The sequence below is a fragment of the Anolis sagrei genome, chromosome 2 (assembly GCF_037176765.1).
Source record: "Anolis sagrei isolate rAnoSag1 chromosome 2, rAnoSag1.mat, whole genome shotgun sequence".
NCBI lineage: Eukaryota > Metazoa > Chordata > Lepidosauria > Squamata > Dactyloidae > Anolis > Anolis sagrei.
The window spans coordinates 159,516,635-159,536,861 of NC_090022.1; the positions used below are offsets into that span (position 1 = coordinate 159,516,635).

Below are 20,227 nucleotides of genomic sequence, written 5' to 3' on the forward strand. Positions count from 1 at the left end.
ATACCAATAAAATTACATTAATTGAGGCATCAGTAGGTTAAATGTTTTTGAATATTTATATAAAATTGTAATTTAAGATAAGACTGCCCTGGCCTTCTTCAATATAAATGTGCTTATGTATCCTTCCAATAATAATAAAGACAGTAAAATAATAAATGGAATAATAATAGAGTGAAATAATAAATGGAATAATAACAATCAGGGTAAAATAATAAATTTAATTATAACACTTATAAAATAAAATAAAATAATAAATGTAATAATAGTGTAAAATAATAAATGCAATAATAATAATAATAATAATAATAATAATAATAACAGAGTAAAATAATAAAAAAAACCTTGACTCGAGTATAAGCCGAGGGGGACTTTTTCAGCCTAAAACAAGAGTTGATGAAAAACTAGGCTTATACTTGAGTATATAGAGTGATTTTACAATGCTCTCAAAGAACATCTTCTGAAAAGTAACATTTCTAAAACAATTGAGTCAATGCTACTGCTTGTGCAACAGTACTAACATCTAACACAAGCGTCAAATCAATGTGCCTTTTGCTCCATTTAAAAAAGATATGAATAATGCTACTTTTCACATCTTATTTCCAAGCTGTGCCACTGAGTCAATTCTAAGCAACACAGGTTCATATTTTGATGCAATACTTTGTGATAAATTGAACAGTGAAGACTTTGGTTGTGTTCTTCCTATCTAAACATTGCGGAGTTGTTGCCTTCTTCCTGGGATGGACATGTGATGCTCTTGAGCCTGACTGAGGTAAAGATGATGTGAAAAGTTGTTTTAAAAATACTTCTTTGCATCCTATTGGATACTCATGCATTTGTCCCTGGATTTATAAAAAGCTCAAGGACTTTCTTTGCAGTATCCTCCAGCCTGCTTTAACCCTCGCCTATGAAGGATGGCATAACACATGCACATATATTTTTCTGCACGACACCTGTACATGTGCATGAGCCAGCACATTCGAAATGGCTTTTTAAAGGTGTCTGAAGTTCACAAAGAAAGCTGCAAGCCACCAAGTAATTATGTGTGTAAGTGAAAATCTGCACTGAAACACTTTTCTAAGGAAAACATCCTAATGGACCGACAACTTAAAAGCCTTTATTTTGATGTAGAATTAAATAGCTATGCCTTTGAGGTTGCTCCCTTTAGCACATCGTCTACAACACTGCAGCACTTGTCAAAGACAACATCTGGGGGCTCCTCTCCGATGACCTGTAATCACAAAACACAAGAAAGGGTTCTTCGGCAACTCATCTGGGACCGTTGCCCATCTTTTCCATTGCTTGCAGAGGATCCCTAGGCTCGCACAATGTGTAAGGCATGAGTTGTAACAGAAACTATAACTAGTTGCACTAGTCAGCAGTAACAATAGGATTTAGTCCCTTCTGTCCTATACTTTGAGGAAGAATATAAGTAAAGCAATGATCTACCTCCTGTTAGCTTTCCTCCTGGCATTCAAAAATACGCCTCTGAATATGGAGATTCAGTGATAGGTAGTGCCCATGTGAAGATTTATCTGACTTAAGGTTATTTTTGGTAAGGTTTTTTGAGAGGCCCTCGGGCCTAAAAAGAGCTGGAAACAAAAAAAAAATGCACCTAGAGAAGCTGTGATGCAGCAGCCTGTAGTATAGATTTTCTTCAATTCTTTGGGTCTTGTAGGCTCTTTCAGAGTGTTTAAGCCTGAAAATTCTGATTTGCAGAGAAACATTCATTATTAGGAGGAAAATCAACTCCAATAGTCTGTTCCTGGGGTACAGTAACAAGCATAAAGGTAAAGGTTTCCCCTTGATATTTAGTCTAGTCGTGTCCAACTGGGGGCTGATGCTCATCTCCATTTCTAAGCTGAAGAGCCAGCATTGTCCGTAGATGCCTCCAAGGTCATGTGGCTGGCGTGACTGCATGGAAATCTGTTATCTTTTAAAGGCGAATACAAATTGTGGGCAGGAGCTCTACGAGATCTGCTTCTTGCCTTAGAAGACAAGAGAAGCAATTAGGTGTCACCCCAAAGGAGATTCATCCGAGAATGCAAGCTGTTTATAGTGATTGTGTTGATGTGAGTACTGTGCGTCGTTGGGCAAGTAAGTTTAAAGATGTTGACGTGACACCTGTCAAGAATTCAATGACTGCATGTTGATAAGTCGCATTGACCGACTGTCTGTGAAGCGTTCCATACTTCTCACTTTAACAACTCAACCATTCAATACTAAAACTTCACCGCAGTGAATTGCAGTGCCAAAAACTGGACACAGTGTTATTCCAGGTGAGCTTTCACCAAAGCAGAACAGAGTGGGACTATCACTTCCCTCGATCTAGAGCAGAACTTTCCAAACTCGGGACACACTAGTGTTTCGCCTGTAGTCCCTACGTGTGTCATGATACACACTGCCCCACAAACAAAGGCTGCCTAGTAAGGAGACACAGTCAAAGCTCTCTCGACACTCACTTCAAAAACCTCTGAGAAGGAGACTCCACCAGGCAGTCTAGACTAGAGTTGGAAGAGAGCTGCAAAGGGCATTTAATCCAACCCTCTAGCCAGGCCAAAAAAAAAAAAAAGCACAGTCAAAGCCCTTCTGGATGGCCATACAGCCTCTGTATAAAAAACCCCCAGGGAGGTTTGATCACAACTTGGGTGGAGTGCTACTACTGTTCAATTGTTGGTATGGTTATAACTTTTATAATTTGCACAATTTGTTGATATAGTGGCAGTGATTACTGCTTAAATGGGTACGCTTCTTACCAAGAAAAAAATGAGTTGACAATGATGTTCGTGATGAGCCACATGGAGTGGCTAGAGAGGAAACTACATAAGAAGCTACTGTAGTAAGGGAAGTGTAATGGAAAAGAATCAAAATTTGTTTATACAGTAAATATTATATGGAACGCATGTGTGTGTGTGTACACATACACACACACTTTTACAGGTATGTACAAGTTTTGAACAAGATAGGTTCTGCAGGTTCTTAATCTGAATTTATATGTAAGTCAGAATAGGTACATTGTCCGAGCATAACTCAAGAAAGAAAGAAAGAAAGAAAGAAAGAAAGAAAGAAAGAAAGAAAGAAAGAAAGAAAGAAGTGAGGGAGGGAGGGAGGGAGGGAGGGAGGGAGGAAGCAAGGAAGCAAGGAAGCAAGGAAGGAAGGAAGGAAGGAAGGAAGGAAGGAAGGAAGGAAGGAAGGAAGGAAGGAAAAAGAAGGAAAGAAAGAAGAACGGAAAGAAGGAAAGAAAGAAAGAAGGAAGGAAAGAAAGAAAGAAGGAAAGGAAGGAAGGAAAGAAAGAGAAAGAAGGAAGGAAAGAAAGAAAGAAAGAGAGAGAGAGAGAGAGAGAGAAGGTTTTGGATAAAATAGGGAAAAGATAACACTCCTGTGGTGTTTGTTTTGCTGTATTTGCCCCTGCTCAGAAAATTTCACCACACTTTCTGTCCCTGTGATTGGATTTTGAAAAATTTGGCTTGTTATGGGGAGGCCCTGCTCTCGACCCCACCACTCTCACAAGTGAGGCTGGTGGGGACGAGGAGCAGGGCTTTCTCAGTGGTGGCTCCTCACCTGTGGAACTCACTCCCCGGGGAAATCAGGGCAGCATCATCCCTCCTCGCCTTTAGGAGGAGGGCGAAGATGTGGTTGTGGGACCATGCCTTTGGGCACTCCAGCAATTAAAGCAGACATTCAGGCGAGTAAGACCAGCAGGAATGATGAAGTGGAACAGGAAACTAGAACTACGAATGAGCGAACGCTGAACATGTAAAAGGAGAAATTGGGTTTGTATGGGGTTTTTATTGATTTTATGGGAATAATGTATGAATTAATGTATGAACTGTTGTTAATTGTGATTTGATGTAATTTTGTGTTTACTTGTTTTATGATGCAGGCATCAAATTGTGCCTTTGCTTTTGTAAGCCACCCTGAGTCCCCTTCGGGGTGAGAAGGGCGGGGTAAAAGAACCCCAAATAAATAAATAAATAAATAAGCGCAGTGGGTTAAAGCACTGAGCTGCTGAGCTTGTTGACCAAAAGGTTGCAGGTTTGATTCCAGGGAACGGCGTGAGCGTCTGCTTTCAGGCCTAGCTTCTGCCAACCTAGCAGTTCGAAAACATGCAAATGTGAGTAGATCAATAGGTACCACTCCAGCAGGAAGGTAACGGCGCTCCATGCGGTCATGCTGGCCACATGACCTTGGAGGTGTCTATGGACAACGCTGGCTCTTTGGCTTAGAAATGGAGATGAGCACCACACCCCAGAGTCAGACATGACTGGAATTAATGTCAGGGAACAACCTTTACCTATGGAAACAAGGATTGATGCTAAAGCTTCAGCGGAGACACCTTTTCCCATAATAACTCGAGTGAATTTCCCTTCATACGGGTAGGTTTACCTCACTTCCAGTTGTCTCACCCCCGTTTGTAACTATGAGTTGTTTGTAAGTCGGATGTTTGTAAGTCAGAGACTGCTAGATTATATGTTTACACACACACACACACATACACACTATATGAAACCCTTATAAGGGGTTGATTTAACTCCTGGTTTGCCTGTGAAACTGAATTTCCACATCATAAAAGGATGCATGTCTAAAAAGTGTATCCCCAAAATGAAACATTTGGAAAGCTGTGATCTAAAGTCTAGATTTTGACCAGTGGTTCCCAACCTGGGCTCTCTGCCTGCATTTCCCAGCAGCTCTGCAGTCACTCCAGGAAAATAAAATAAATAAAAACAGAATTTGATTAAAGAATAAGAAAAAAAATAGAATCAAAATAAGAAAACAATACATCTCTTTATTTACATCCCCTTACTATTTATCTCCTCTTCCTATCCCTGTAACACCATTAAAACTTGTAAGACTAAGGGACTCCGCCATAGAAATTGATTCTAAAAAGAGGTCAGTGTGTTCAAAAGGTTGGGAACCACTGATCGAGACTATACTCCCATTGAGGCAACCTAGAATCATAGAGATCTGAATGCAGGCATTCCCAAATGCATAACTCCAAATTACACCTTTGTAACTGCCATATATAATAGCAGCCAAGTAACATAATTAACAAAGCTAGAAATAACCAAACATTGAATACAAAATTGGTAGTTGGCAAGCATTAATTATATAATATTATATAATATTATTATATAATATATTATATAATATATAATATTATATTAATTATATAATGGGACTGTGGCACAGCTGGCTGGGAGTTAGCTGCATTAAGATCACTACTGACCGAAAGGTCATGAGTTCAAAGCCAGCCCGGGTCGGAGTGAGCTCCCGACCAAAATTGTGTAGCTTGTTGTCGACCTTTGCTACCCGAAAGACAGTTGCTTCTGTCAAGTAGGAAAATTAGGTACCACTTTGTGGGGAGGCTAAATTAACTGATTTACGAGGCCATAAAAAATCTCCAGGAAGTATGCAAGTATGCAAAGAATGAGGAAGCGACAGTTCTCCTGGTGGCCAGAAGCTGGAAAGTTAATAGCCTCTGAGTGTCTGTCTATATATGTTGTGTGTCTATGGAATTGAATGTTTGCCATGTATACGGACATTGTAATCGGTGAGAAGGGTGGAATATAAATACTGTAAATAAATAAATAAATATTAAAACGCAAAGCAGAATTTGGAAGAGCGGGATATCTGCATACACTCCTATTTCAAAAATTTAGTTACATTAGAGCTTGTTGGTAAAACTGTCAACACATACACAAATCAGACAAAATTAAAATTGTGCCACCATAAAAGATAACTTAAAACACTGCAAGAAACTCACCAGTGGCATTGCAACGGTTAAATATACACAGAGTGTGAAGGGAGCTGGTATGTTTTCCTCAGTGTTTCTTTGAGAGCAAATAAGTTGTAAGGAGGGATGTGATAGTTTGAGTACATTGCTCAAAGGGAAGCAAACTAACCCAAAAGGCTGAATTCCCATGGATTTGAATGCTGCAACCAGGTGAGTGTCATTTGCCAGAAATCCCTCTTTTAAATGTTCTGAAATGCAAAGGGTTGTCTCCTGGGGCAAATATACAAAAAGTGGAATGCATTTCGTCAGAGTAGATACATAAGTAAACTGGAAGATTAAAGGCTACTAACTGGAAATATCTCTTGATAATTTGGCATAGTCAAACCAATAGTATTCCTGTAGTAACCTATAGGAGCCCCTGGTGGCACAGTGAGTTAAACCCTTGTGCTGACAGGACTGAAGACCAACAGTCGGAGGTTCGAATCCAGGGAGAGCACGGATGAGCTCCCTCTGTTAGCTCTGGCTCCCCATGCGGGGACATGAGAGAAGCTTCCCATAAGGATGGCAAAACATCAAAATATCCTGGCATCCCCTGGGCAACGTCCTTGCAGACGGCCAATTCTCTCATACCAGAAGTGACTTGCAGTTTCTCAAGTCGCTCCTGACATGACAAAAAAATAAAAAAACAGAAACCTATATATGTGAGAGCTGGACCATAAGGAAGGCTGAGTGAAGGAAGATAGACAGTTCTGAACTGTGGTGCTGGAGGAAATTCTGAGAGTACCTTGGACCGCAAGAAGATCCAACCAGTCCATAATCCAGGAAATAAAGCCTGACTGTTCATTGGAGGGAAGGATATTAGAGGCAAAGATTAAGTACTTTGGCCACATCATGAGAAGACAGGAAAGCTTAGAGAATGCTGGGGAAAATAGAAGGAAAAAGGAAGAGGGGCCGACCAAGGGCAGGATGGATGGATGGCATCCTTGAAGTGACTGGCTTGACCTTGAAGGTGCTGGGGGTGGCCACAGCCGACAGGGATATCTGACCTGGGCTGGTCCATGAGATCATGAAGAGTCGGAAGCAAATGAATGAATCAACACAATTCAACAGAAGTTTAGGTAGCACTGCTACCTAAAGAAGATCAAGACTTGATTTTGACAAAAAAAAAAAATAGAGACCAATACCATTATTGAATAACAATTATAAGTTGTTATAAGGCAGCCTTAGAATTGTTCTTCAGGACTGTAATCACAACAACCAGTATGGCTTTTTGCCTAAAAGACGAGAGACATTATTAAATGTGTTGTAGGTTTTTTTGGGCTATATGGCCATGTTCTAGAGGCATTCTCTCCTAATGTTTCGCCTGCAACTATGGCAAGCATCCTCAGAGGTAGTGAGGTCTGTTGGAACTAGGAAAATCTATATATATAAGAATCTGAAGGGCGTCCTTAGGTGGTCAAAAACGGAGAAACCACCGGACGAAATCTCACCAAATTTGGCCTGCTAATACCTCTTCCCCCAAGGTATGACCAACAACCCTCAAAACACCAATACACAACAACACAAACGCACAATACCCAAAAAACACGGAGCATGCACAGAGGCCTCGGGAGGAATACGATGAGGAAGGACTCCATTTTCCAGCTTCCCCCGCACCCAAGTCGCCCTCTGCATGCGCACTCCACCTGCCTGCCTCCCTCTACCCCATCGCTCCCGCCGCTGCCTCAGATACACAGACAAGCCCAGCCTGAGAAAGCCCACCAGGCCGATGTAAGCATTAACGGCCGGGGATGGCATGGAAGTTGTGTGGGGGGGGGGGGGCAACAAAAACTACACAAGACGGGAGGCCCGCCATCTTCTCCTAAGCCGGGGCCTCGATTTCTGCCGTGGCCCAGCACCCTTCTTGCCTTCAGCGGCCTCCAAACCTGCCCGGTGGGAGGTGGGTCTCTCCCATCTGGTTCTCCTGCCCGCTGCTGTTTCACTTTTTTAACAATGTACTCCTCATTTCTGGAATTTACGGTTTTGAACCACACTTGGCACACTGAACTCCCATGACCAACGGATAATACTGCAACGGTTTGGTGCCCATTGACCTTTCCTTTCGGTATTGTGAAAGAAAAGGGTAGTGAAGGAAGGAAGGAGAGAAGGAGGGAAAGAAGGAGGGAAGGAGAGAAGGAAGGAAAGAAAAGGGTAGAGAAGGAAGGAAGGAGGAAAAGAAGGAGGGAAGGAGATAAAGAAGAAAAGAAAGAAGGGTAAAAAGGGAATGAAAGAGAAGGAGGGAGAGAAAGAGGGAAAGAAGAAGGGAAAGAAGGAGGGAAGGAGAGAAAGAAGGAAAGAAAGAAGGGCAGAGAAGGAAGGAAGGAGAGAAGGAGGGAGAGAATGAAATAAAAAAGTGAAAGAGGGAAGGAAGGAGAGAAGGAATGAAAGAGAGAAAGAGGGAAGGAAGGAAAGAGACAAGGAGGGATGGAACAAAGAGCAAAGGAAGCGAGAAAAGAAACAGAGAAGGAAGAAAGAAGAAGGGAAAGAAAAAGAGGGAAGGAAGGAAAGAGGGAGGGAAGGAAGAGAAAGAAAGGAGAGAAAGAGGGAGGAAAGTTGGCCACAGCAACGCGTGGCGGGTACAGCTAGTGGGTTTATATCTCTGTGGAATGACCAGGGTGGAACAAAGAACTCTTGTCTGTTGGAGCTAGGTGTTAATTTGTCCCACCCTGGCCATTCCACAGATATATAAACCCAATTTTCCTAGTTCCAACAGACCTCACTACCTCTGAGGAAGCTTGCCATAGATGCACGCGAAATGTCAGGAGAAAATGCCTCTAGAACATGGCCATATAGCCCGAAAAAACCTACAACAACCCAGTGATTCTGGCCATGAAAGCCTTTGACAATACATTATTAAATGTATTGAGATACCTAGACTGTTGTAATGACCAACAAAACACAGTGATTTTTTTGGATGTGCAACATGACATTTACAATTTGAACTAGACTTTTTGAATTAGAATTCTGGAAGAGATTTGTTTCATTCAATGGATTCGATCAATGTATTCAGTACAAAAAGCTTTAAATAGTTAATGAGAGTCATCTAACCCACGTGAGATACAAAAAGGAATAAGAGAAGGATGTCCATCGTCACCTCTTTAGTTCACTGTAGTGTGCTTGAAGTTTTGAACAGATGTAGGAGAGGATGAGAAAATTAAAAGTATAAGAATTAGAAAGATGTTTACCATCTAAGATGGCTTATTATAACCTTGGAAAATCTACTGCACCCTGTAGGAGTTTTGATGACCAAGGAAAGAAATCAAGAGAATTGGCTAGGTTTAAATTAATAGACAAAAGATGCCGGTGTTGAATAAAATATGATAATTGACCAATTAGAATTGATAGAGGAGACAGACTGTAAAACTAAGATTAAGAAAGTCAAATATTTGGTTGGCACTACAATAAACAAGAATTGTATCCTGTTAGGTAAAGATGCAAAATAGTATTAGAAAGGATATATTGAAGTGGGAGGAACTAAATGTGTCCATGTTGGGGAGAACTGCAGTTGTTAAAAAGAATATGATATCTATAAAGCTGTTGCTTGTGTTGTCGAAGGCTTTCATGGCTGGAATCACTGGGTTGCTGTGAGTTTTCTGGGCTGTATGACCTTGTTCCAGAAGCATTCTCTCCTGATGTTTCACCCACATCTATGGCAGGCATCCTCAGAGGTTGTGAGGCCTGTTGGAAACTAGGCAAGTTTCCAACAGACCCCACTTGCCTGGTTTCCAGCAGGCCTCAAAACCTCTAAGAATGCCTGCCATAAATGTGGGTGAAACATCAGGAGAGAATGCTTCTGGAACATGGCCATGCAGCCCGGAAAACTCACAGCAACCCATACACAAGATTATTAATTGCTTACTAAGGAAAAAGGCTATTAAGATAATGATTTAGTAAAAATTGATAAATTGTCTATTTTGAGTACAGAAAAATAATTAGCAATGAAAAAATGGAAACTCCTGATTAACTTTTGAAACAAAATGAGGGTGACTGATGACTGACGGTTCTGAAAATATGAGTTAAATAAATAGTATATATCTCTGGTAGTTTTGTGTATTGTCTTCGTAGTTTTGTCTTTGTGCATTCTGTATTCTATTTTTATTTTATGTAGTTTTAAAGAAATAACAATAATATTTTGAAAATCATGACAATAAGTCCTTTCAAATCCAGGGAATTTCCCAAAATTTTCCATCAATTAACTGAGTGAAAGGAAGAGAAATGCAAATGAAAGTCTATCAATAGACTTAATACAAATGCATACAGTTAGTCTTTATGTACTGAAAAAATGGAATGTTGTTTTTCATAACAAATCGATGTTGAGGCAGTATGATAAGTATAGACAGTACCTTGGTATGTATACACATCTTGATTGACTACCAATACACTTTTGTTTAAGTGAAGAATGATGTATGAAACAAAGGTAAAGGTTTCCCCTTGACATCAAGTCTAGTAATGTCTGACTCCGGGTGGTGGTGATCTCCAATTCTAAGCCGAAGAGTCGGCATTGTCCATAGACACCTCCAAGGTCATGTGGTCAGCATGACTGAATGGAGCGCGTTACCTTCCTACCGAAGCGGTATCTACTGATCTACTCACATTTGCATGGTTTTGAACTGCTAGGTTGGCAGAAGCTGAGGCTAACAGTGAGGGCTCACCCTGTCTCCAGAATTATACTGCTGACCTTTCAGTCAGCAAGTTCAGCAGCTCAGCAGTTTAAACTGCTGCACCACCACGTTGTGAAACAAGAGCACATCTAAAAACTTGCCCAGCTTTTATCAATATTGTCTGCCTACTGGCAAATTTGTATTTAGTAAAAAAATTTCTATCATTACTAATCTTATTTCGTTGCCATTGGTCAGACCCTATGCTGAAAATCCAACTATTGTTTTCCAATTCATTGTAATTATTTTGATGTGGCATATGTTTTCACAATTCGCAGTTTATATCCAATTTGTGTCAACTTAATCCACACACAATAGAGCACTTTATATCACTAGAGTGTTTCAGTTTTATTAATTGGTTGACATTTTAGGTGTCTGCTTTCTAGCCCTTTTGTTTCAGATTCCTTAATTGGTTGACATTGTAGCTTTCTAGGCTGCTTGGTTTTGACTAGGTGCCAGATCCCATCTGAACTTTGAATCAGATCTTGCTAGTGTTTGAATCAGATCTTGTTAGCCAGATTATCACGGGGTGTCTGCACCCTACACCACTGGAGAAATTACACTGCTTAGCCGGTATTGCACTACCTGACATCCGCCGGGAAGTAGCAGCCAATAGGGAAAGGACCAAGGCAGATACATCTCCAGCCCATCCCCTGTTTGGATATCAGCCAGCACGTCAACGACTTAAATCTAGAAATAGTTTTCTAAGATCTACAGAGACACTCGCCGGAACACCTCAGCAAGCGAGAGTCCAAAAGTGGCAGGCCCAAACCCAGCACCTCAATCCATGGGTGATACCAGATGAGGGACTCCCCCCTGGGCACACAGAAGACTGGGCGACTTGGAAGGCGCTGAACAGACTGCGCTCTGGCACCACGAGATGCAGAGCCAACCTTCAGAAATGGGGCTACAAAGTGGAATCCTCGACATGCGAGTGTGGAGAAGAGCAAACCACTAACCACCTGCTGCAATGCAACCTGAGCCCTGCCACATGCACAATGGAGGACCTTCTTGTAGCAACATCAGAGGCACTCCAAGTGGCCAGATACTGGTCAAAGGACATTTAATCAACGAACAAACTCACACATTTTGTATTTTGTCTGTTTGTTTGCTTTGTTCTGTTAGAAATGTAATATAATTGACTGGTTGCCCTGACACGACAAATAAATAAATAAATAAATAGTGTTTGGAAAGGATAATCTTTTTGATTATATTTCAGAGAAAGGGAGTGGAAAATCATCTCTCAGAACTCTTTGCCTAAGGGAAACCTTACAATATGAATTGGTTAACAAATATGGCACAACCCCCATAGCCACAAAACACAGTTTCACTTATTTGTGGTGTCACTGATTCACTCAAGGCCTTTTTCTACAAGTTATAACCTCTTCTCAGTATCCCCATCATTCATCCCATTTAAAATATCAGTGTTCATTATTATCTTTGGCTTCACAAAGTCTGGGAATGTATCCCCTGTGGATCTAAGGTCCAAAACACCTGGAGGGCCAAAATTTGCCCATGCCTGATCTAAGGGTTATAGCTTAAAGACATATACACATCCAGCCACCTTTCCATGTTATGTGATCAACCCCTCAAACCATTTCTCTGTGGCAACAAGCTCACAGGTAGCTCTGGATATAGTGGGAGACCCTATCTCTGCCTGAAGGGACGGCCTGGTTATGAGTCCAGAGCGGAGTCAAGCTTGAGCTTTGCTGCCCTGCTGCAAAATAGGCAGGCCTACCCTGTCTAGGTTCATCAGGGACAGGAGAAAAGAGGGGCCCGGCCAGCTTCGCAAGGACCTACGTTCCGGAGTATGCCTTTCTGGAGGTAGTGGGCGAGGATAGGCTCACACTGTGTGTAGTGGGTCTCCAGCCGCTGCCGGATGATGCTCTCGTGGTCATCTACTCTTTCACCCATCTGGCTTCGGATGAGCAGCCGCTGGATCATGGTCTCCGTGGAGCAGTCAAACACAATCACCATGTTGGGGAGACGCCCTACCTGTAATGTGAAACAAACACCTTGGTTACACTTGAAACAAACACCTTGGTTACACTGCCAAGCTGGACCCTCGAGCTCGGATGTAGTGCTGAATTAGTGCTAGCGTTGTGCACTTGCTAACTGGACAGCCTTCCTATCAGTTTGGGTTTGCAGGGAGAACATTCAATTTCCGTGCCCTGCTTCTGTTACTGCAGCGTTTCTCAACCTGGGGGTCGGGACCCCTAGAGGGGTCGCGAGGGGGTGTTAGAGGGGTCATCAAAGACCATCAGAAAAAATAGTATTTTCTGTTGATCATGGGGGTTCTGTGTGGAAAGTTTGATCCAATACTATCGGTGGGGTTCAGAATGCTATTTCATTGTGGGTGAACTATAAATCCCAACAATTACAACTCCCAAATGGCAAGGTCTATTTTCTCCAAACTCTATCAGTGTTCACATTTGGGCATATTGAGTATTTGTGCCAAGTTTGATCCAGATCCATCATTGCTTGAGTCCACAGAATTCTCTGGAAGTAAGTGAACTACAACTCCCAAACTCAAGGTCAATGCCCACCAGACCTTCTCAGTATTTTCTCTTGGTCATGGGGATTCTGTGTGCCAAGTTTGATGCAATTCCATCATTGGTGGAGTTCAGAAGGCTCTTTGATTTTAGATGAACTATAAATCCCAGCAACTCCAGCATTACCAAATGACAAAATCAATCACCCCCAACCTCACCAGTATTCAAATTTGGTCGTATTGAGTATTTGTGCCAAATTTGTTCCAGTGACTAAAAATACATCCTGCATATCAGATATTTAGATTACGAATCATAACAGTAGCAAAATTACAGTTGTGAAGTAGCAACGAAAATAACATTATGGTTGGTGGTCACCACAACATGAGGACCTGTACTAAGGGGTCGCGGCATTAGGAAGGTTGAGAACCACTGTGTTAATGGCTAGATAGCTGCTTTTAAGGCAGGGGTCCTCCAACTTTTAAAGTTGAGGCCCGGTTCACAGTCCCTCAGACAGTTTGAAAAAAAGCATGAATGGATTCCTATGCACACTGCACATATCGTATTTGTAATGCAAAAAATCATGAGAGAATAATACAATATTTAAAACAAAGAACAATTTTAACCAACATAAACATAAAATTGGGACTGTGGTGCAGCTGGCTGGGAGTCAGCTATATTAAGATCACTACTGACCAAAAGGTCATGAGTTCAAAGCCAGCCCGGGTCGGAGTGAGCTTCTGACCAATTTGTGTACTTGCTGTCAACCTTTGCAGCCTGAAAGACAGTTGCATCTGTGAAGTAGGAAATTTAGGTACCGCTTCTGCGAGGAGGCTAATTTACAACACCATAAAAATCTCCAGTAAACATGCAAAGAATGAGGAAGTACTTCATCAGTGTCACAAATGGACAGTGAAGTGACAGCTCCCCTGGTGGCCAGAATACCCTCATGAAAATGCTGGAATGTTAAATAGCCTCTGTGTGTCTGTCTTTGTGTGTCTAGGGCATTGAATGTTTGCCATGTATATGTACATTGTAATCCATCCTGAGTCCCCTGCGGAGTGAGAAGGGCAAAATATAAATACTGGAAATAAATAAATAAATGAATATTTCAATGGGAAGTGTGGGCCTGATTTTGAGTGATGAGATAGTCAAGTTAATTAGGATTGTAGTTCTAACAGACAAGAGTTCCTTGTCCCACCCTGGTCATTCCACACATATATAAACGCATTTTCCTAGTTCCAACAGACCTCAAAACCTCTGAGGATGCTTGCCATAGATGCAGGTGAAACGTCAGGAGAGTATGCCTCTAGAAAATGGCCATATAGCCCGAAAAAACCTACAACAACCTAGGATTGTTGTTGCTGTTGTGTGCCTTCAAGTTGTTTCAGGCTGAGGGCAACCCACAGTCTAAAGTTTAGGGTGAGGCCAGATACATGAGTTTGGAAGGCCACATCCGGCCCGTGGGCCTTCATTTGCGGATCCCTGCTTTAAGATATAAAGTTGGGAAGACGTCACTAAGCTATCTGCAGTTATTTATTTTTCAACTCGGGCGTGACTTATTGCATGTTGCCTGGTAGGGGTCCATGGGGAATACATCTTTCCCAGCTCTCCACAGGTCAAACCATCCTTCTCCCTCACCTCCGACCCAACAGCATCACTTACATGTTCCTCAAACAGCTTGGCCTGGTTGATTTCCCGGGGAAAGCTTTCAACAATGAATCCTTTGACATTTTCTGCTTTTTGCAGTTTGTCCATCAGCAGGTCTATGACGAAGCCCTGTAGAGAGAAAGGTGTTGGCATTCTCAATAAACATGGTTATGTCACAGAAAAATCAAAGAAAACCTATCCTAGTGGTACATGATTTATCTTCCAGCTACTTCGGCAGGAATATGGATCTTGGGCAATACTGCTGCCAAGAATCAAGACTCGATCTTCTAACCTTGAATCTAGACAATACCCAACACTCTAGACAATTATCCAGATGCATCCCATCTGAAACCCTCTTTCTTGCAGAATTCTGGATCTTATAGTTTTGTGAGATCCAGGACCCCTCTGGCTGAGTATTACAGAGGCCCCTCTTCTAAGCTACAAACCCCAGCATTCTGCAGGAGGCAACCACAGGGTTTCAGATGGGATGCATATTCTTTGCCTACTCCTTCAGCTTTGTAAGGCCCTTAGAACCGTACCACATCGCTATGATACTTCATCTTGTTGATGGGAAGCTTCCTGGTGTGGAAATCCTCTATTGGACAGATGGCAAGCTATTTAACCTCAGCAGACTGAAAGCCAAAACCAAGGTTACAACAACATCTGTTAAAGAACTCCAGTATGCTGATGAAAACTGTGCGCATTCAAAAGAAGACCTACAAGCCACTCTAAACACCCTCGCAGAAGCATATACGAAGCTCGGCCTGTCATTGAACATCAAGAAGACCAAAGTGCTCTTCTAGCAGTCACCAGCCAATCCCTCTCCAATGCCAGAAATACAGCTTCATGGTGTAACATTAGGAAATGTTGATCATTTCCTCTCCACAAAAGTCAACATTGACACTGAAATACAACACCGCCTGAGCTCTGCGAGTGCAGCATTTTTTTCCGAATGAAGCAGAGAGTGTTTGAGGACCAGGACATCCATAGGGATACCAAGGTGCTTGTTTATAAAGCTATTTTCCTCCCAACCCTGCTGTATGCCTGCGAGACGTGGACTGTCTACAGACGTCACATGCAACTCCTGGAACGATTCCATCAGCACTGCCTCCAGAAAATCCTGCAAATATCTTGGGAAGATAAGCAGACAAATTTCAGTGTGCTGGAAGAAGCAAAGACCACCAGCATTGAAGAGATGGTCCTCCGCCATCAACTCTGCTGGACAGACCACTGTCTCCCAAAGCAGTTGCTCTACTCCGAACTCAAGAACGGAAAATGGAATGTTGGTGGGCAGGAAAAGAGATTTAAAGATGAACTCAAAGCCAACCTTAAACACTCTGGCATAGACACTGAGAACTGGGAAGTCCTGGCCCTTGAGCACTCCAGCTGGAGGTCAGCTGTGACCAGCAGTGCTGTAGAATTTGAAGAGGCATGAATGGAGGGCGAAACAGAGAAACGTGCCAAGAGGAAGGTGCATCAAGCAAACCCCAACTGGAAACCTTCCGTCTGGAAACCAATGCCCTCCCTGGAGGAGAAGATGCAGGTCAAGAATAGGGCTCCACAGTCACCTATGGACCCACCACTAGCACACTGATCTTGGAAGTCTATCCCACTCGGACAACGAGGGATTGCCTAAGTAAGTAAGTAAGTACTAAGTAAGTACTTTACCACATGAAAATGCTAATCCATGGCAGTCACACTATCATGGATAGAGGGGACATACCAGGATGCAATTGTATGTTTAACATTAAAACACACATATAAAACTATATATTCATGCAACTGCGCGTTTGAAAACCAGTCATTCTGCAATCATACTTCTGTATACCCTTATAACCTCGACTTCCCACACTTCTGCGGCTCCATTATTATTACTATTTATTCGAAGAATAGTTTCACAATTTTAGCAATGAAAGAAAACTATCAAATATAAAATAAACAGTTTAGAAATAATGAGATGGAAGTGGGGAAAGCCGTGGAGGAGGGTAATTCCACACTCTGACGTCACTTTACTGCTGCCATACTGGCACAGAAGCGGAAGGGATCCATCGCACCAATCTATTGCAGGATTGTGAACTATTTATGAGTGTAATGTATTGTTGAAGACTTTCATGGCCAGAATGACTGGGTTGTTGTAGGTTTTTTTGGGCTATATGGCCATGTTCTAGAAGCATTCTCTCCTGACATTTTGCCTGCATCTATAGCGGGCATCCTCAGAGGTTGTGAGATCTGTTGGCAGACCTCACAACCTCTGAGGATGCCTGCTATAGATGCAGATGAAACGTCAGGAGAGAATGCTTCCAGAACATGGCCATATAGCCCAAAAAACCTGCAACAACCCAGTATTTATGAGTTGATGGGGGACAGGTTAACCACAAGGAGAAGGCAGACTAGCAGTGGGGCGCACACATTGTGATAGGGACTGTCACCAAAGGAGATGGTGCAACATTCATGCCGGTTTCCCTGCCTTGTGCACTAAAGTCCTAAGCCTGGATGCAGCCCTGTATTTTGACAGAGAGAACATTTGCAGAGAGAAGAGATTCTGGGGGTTTCTTACCGAGGGCACCAGAGCTCCGTTCAGCATGATATCCCTGATAGATTTGGCTCTGCTGGTGGGCCTGATGGCTTCTTCCCGCAGCAAGTCTCCAATAGCCAAGTGGGTGAAGTTGTACTTTTGAGCCATCCGAATACTCTGGGACCCCTTGCCGCAACCAGGGCCTCCAATCGTGAAGATGATAATGGTTGTTGCCAACTTCTCTGCAGGAAAAGGAAGGGAGCCTCATGAAAGGGGACATAGATCATAGAATCATAGCGTTGGAAGAGACCACATTGGCCATCTATTCCAACCACCTGCAATGCAGGAAAAACACAAACAAAGTTCCTCTGACAGATAGCACACACACATACTGTATATACCAGGGGTTCTCAAACTAAGGCCCGGGGACCGGATACAGCCCTCCAAGGTCATTTACCCATCCCTCGCTCAGAGTTAACCTTCTGAAATGACTTGAAAGCACACAACAACAACCACCCTATCTCATCAGCCAAAAGCAGCTCCATACTTCCCATTGAAATACTAATAAGTTTATTGTCGAAGGCTTTCATGGCTGGAATCGCTAGGGTTTTGTGGGTTTTTTCGGGCTATATGGCCATGTTCTAGAGGCATTTCTCCTGACGTTTCGCCTGCATCTATGGCAAGCATCCTCAGAGATGAGGTCTGTTGGAACTGGGAAGGGGTTTATATATCTGTGGAATGACCAGGGTGAGACAAAGGACTTTTGTCAGTTGGGCTAGGTGTGAATATTTCAACTGACCACCTTGATTAGCATACAATGGGCTGACTGTGCCTGGAGCAAACTCTTCTTGAAAGATAATTAGATTCCCTGCCTGTTTCCTCTCTGCTGTTTTTGCTGTTGCAATTTTAGAATTTTTTTAATACTGGTAGCCAGATCTTGTTCATTTTCATGGTTTCCTCCTTTCTGTTGAAATTGTCCACATGTTTGTGTATTTCAATGGACATATAGCCTGAAAAAACCCACAAGAACCTACTAATAAGTTTATATTTGTTAAAATTGATATTCATTTTAATTATTTAATTGTTTTAAAGTGTTTTTTTTTTGCACTACAAATAAGATGTGTGCGGTGTGCGTAGAAATTCATTCATGTTTTTTTCAAATTATAATCCGGCCCTCCAACAGTTTGAGGGACTGTGACCTGGCCCTCGGTTTAAAAAGGTTGAGGATCCCTGCCTCAGAGTCTCTTTCTCTGGAGTTTTTTAAACAGAGGCTGGATGGCCGACTGTTAGGAGTACTTTGATTGGGTGTTCTGGCATGGAAGAAAGGTTTGGATTGGATGGCCCTGGGGGGATCCCTTCCAACTCTATTTATTTATTTAAAAGTTTTCTATACCGATCTTCTCACCTACAAGAGGGACTCAGATCCGGTTCACAACATGTGTTCATATACAAAAACACAAACCACACAATGCATCATCATTACACAATTAAAAACATATTACAATACAATATCGTCATCATCACACTTATATAGCCACGTCGTCAAAGCATTCCTGGTCATAATTCACAGTTATTCATTCTCCTTCCATGTGGACCAAAGTTGACTCAGTTATCAAAGGCCGCATTCCATAGCCAAGTCTTTGTTAGCTTCCTGAACGTCAGGAGGGAGGGAGCAGTTCTAATCTCCTGTGGGAGGGAGTTCCAAAGCCGGGGAGCCACCATCGAGAAGGCCCTGTCTCTCGTCCCCACCAACCGCGATTGTGACAGTGGTGGGATCGAGAGCAGCCCCCCCCCCCCCCGGAAGATCTTAAAGACCTTGATGGTTCGTAGGGGAGAATCCGTTCGGACAGGTAAACAGGGCCAGAGTCGTTTAGGGCTTTGTAGGTCAAAACCAGCACATTGAATTGTGCTCAGAAGCTAATCGGCAGCCAGTGGAGCTGGCATAACAGAGGGGTTGTATGCTCCCTGTACCCAGCACCCGTTAGAAATCTGGTTGCCGAACGTTGGACTAGCTGCAGCTTCCGGGCAATCTTCAGAGGCAGCCCCAAGTAGAGAGCGTTGCAGTAATCTAAACGGGATGTAACCAAAGCGTGGACCACTGTGGCCAATCAGACTTCCCAAGGTACAGGCGCAGCTGGCGCACAAGTTTTAATTGTGCGAAAGCTCCCTCTATGGGCCCTTCTAGACAGGCCCTATATCGCACGATCTGATCACAGGTTTTCTGTTTATCCCAGATAATCTGGCAGTGCGGACTCATATAATCTAGTGTAAAGTAGAAAACCTGGGATAAGGACCTGTCTGGAAGGGCCCTATGATTCTATGACACCAATATGTCTTTAAAATAACTGCTGTTTACAATTTGCTATCAGACTCCATTCACTGAATCTGAAAGAGTATAAAAATATTCCCTTTGCCAATCTCTCATTCTGAAAGCCTATCATGAGTGCTTAACAGGCAGGACAGGAGCCAGTTACCTTTGAGTTCACGCTTCACAGGCTTGGGGGTTTTGGGAAGGCTGTTCTGGCAATTCCCCATCTTGATGGCTCAACCCAGGCCATGGGCACAGCAGACTTTGAGCTCCTGTAGAAAACTAATCTCTCCCTTTGAGCTTGATTGACACATCACTCCTCTCTGCTGTCTTTCTGATGTCACAGACCCTTGAACTGAGGCAGGCAAAGCTGGGCAGGCAGTTGCTTTTGTCACTGGACTGTTGTTGGGCTCTGGGATGATCAGAGAAAAAATGTCAAGCCAGACTTGTCCGGATATAACCTCAGTTATTGTTAATTATATGGAAAACACAAGAATGGCCATCAGACTGGAAAAAATCAACTTATACCCCCATACCAAAAAAGGGAAATGCGAAAGACTGCTCAAACTTCCGTACAGTGGCCCTTATTTCTCATGCCAGTAAGGTAATGCTCAAGATCCTGCAAGGAAGACTCCAGCAATACATGGAGCGAGAGTTGCCAGATGTTCAAGCTGGGTTTAGAAAAGGCAGAGGAACCAGAGACCAGATTGCCAATATCCGCTGGATAATGGAGAAAGGCAGGGAGTTTCAGAAAAACATCTACTTCTGCTTCATTGACTATTCTAAAGCCTTTGACTGTGTGGATCATAATAAATTGTGGCAAGTTCTTGGTGGGAT

General features: G+C 42.7%; 1 protein-coding gene across 1 annotated transcript; it reads right to left on the minus strand.

Annotated features, from left to right (window-relative positions):
- Positions 1–1,094: 1,094 nt before the first annotated feature.
- Positions 1,095–19,800, minus strand: LOC132768067 (adenylate kinase isoenzyme 1-like). The gene is made up of 5 exons (XM_060763643.2): positions 19,557–19,800; positions 17,125–17,324; positions 14,583–14,696; positions 12,229–12,423; positions 1,095–1,228 (listed from the first exon to the last, which is right to left on the minus strand). Exons 1-5 carry the CDS (start codon positions 19,615–19,617, stop codon positions 1,139–1,141), a joined length of 660 nt encoding a protein of 219 aa, XP_060619626.2. The 5' UTR covers positions 19,618–19,800; the 3' UTR covers positions 1,095–1,138.
- Between the last annotated feature and the right edge of the window lie 427 nt (positions 19,801–20,227).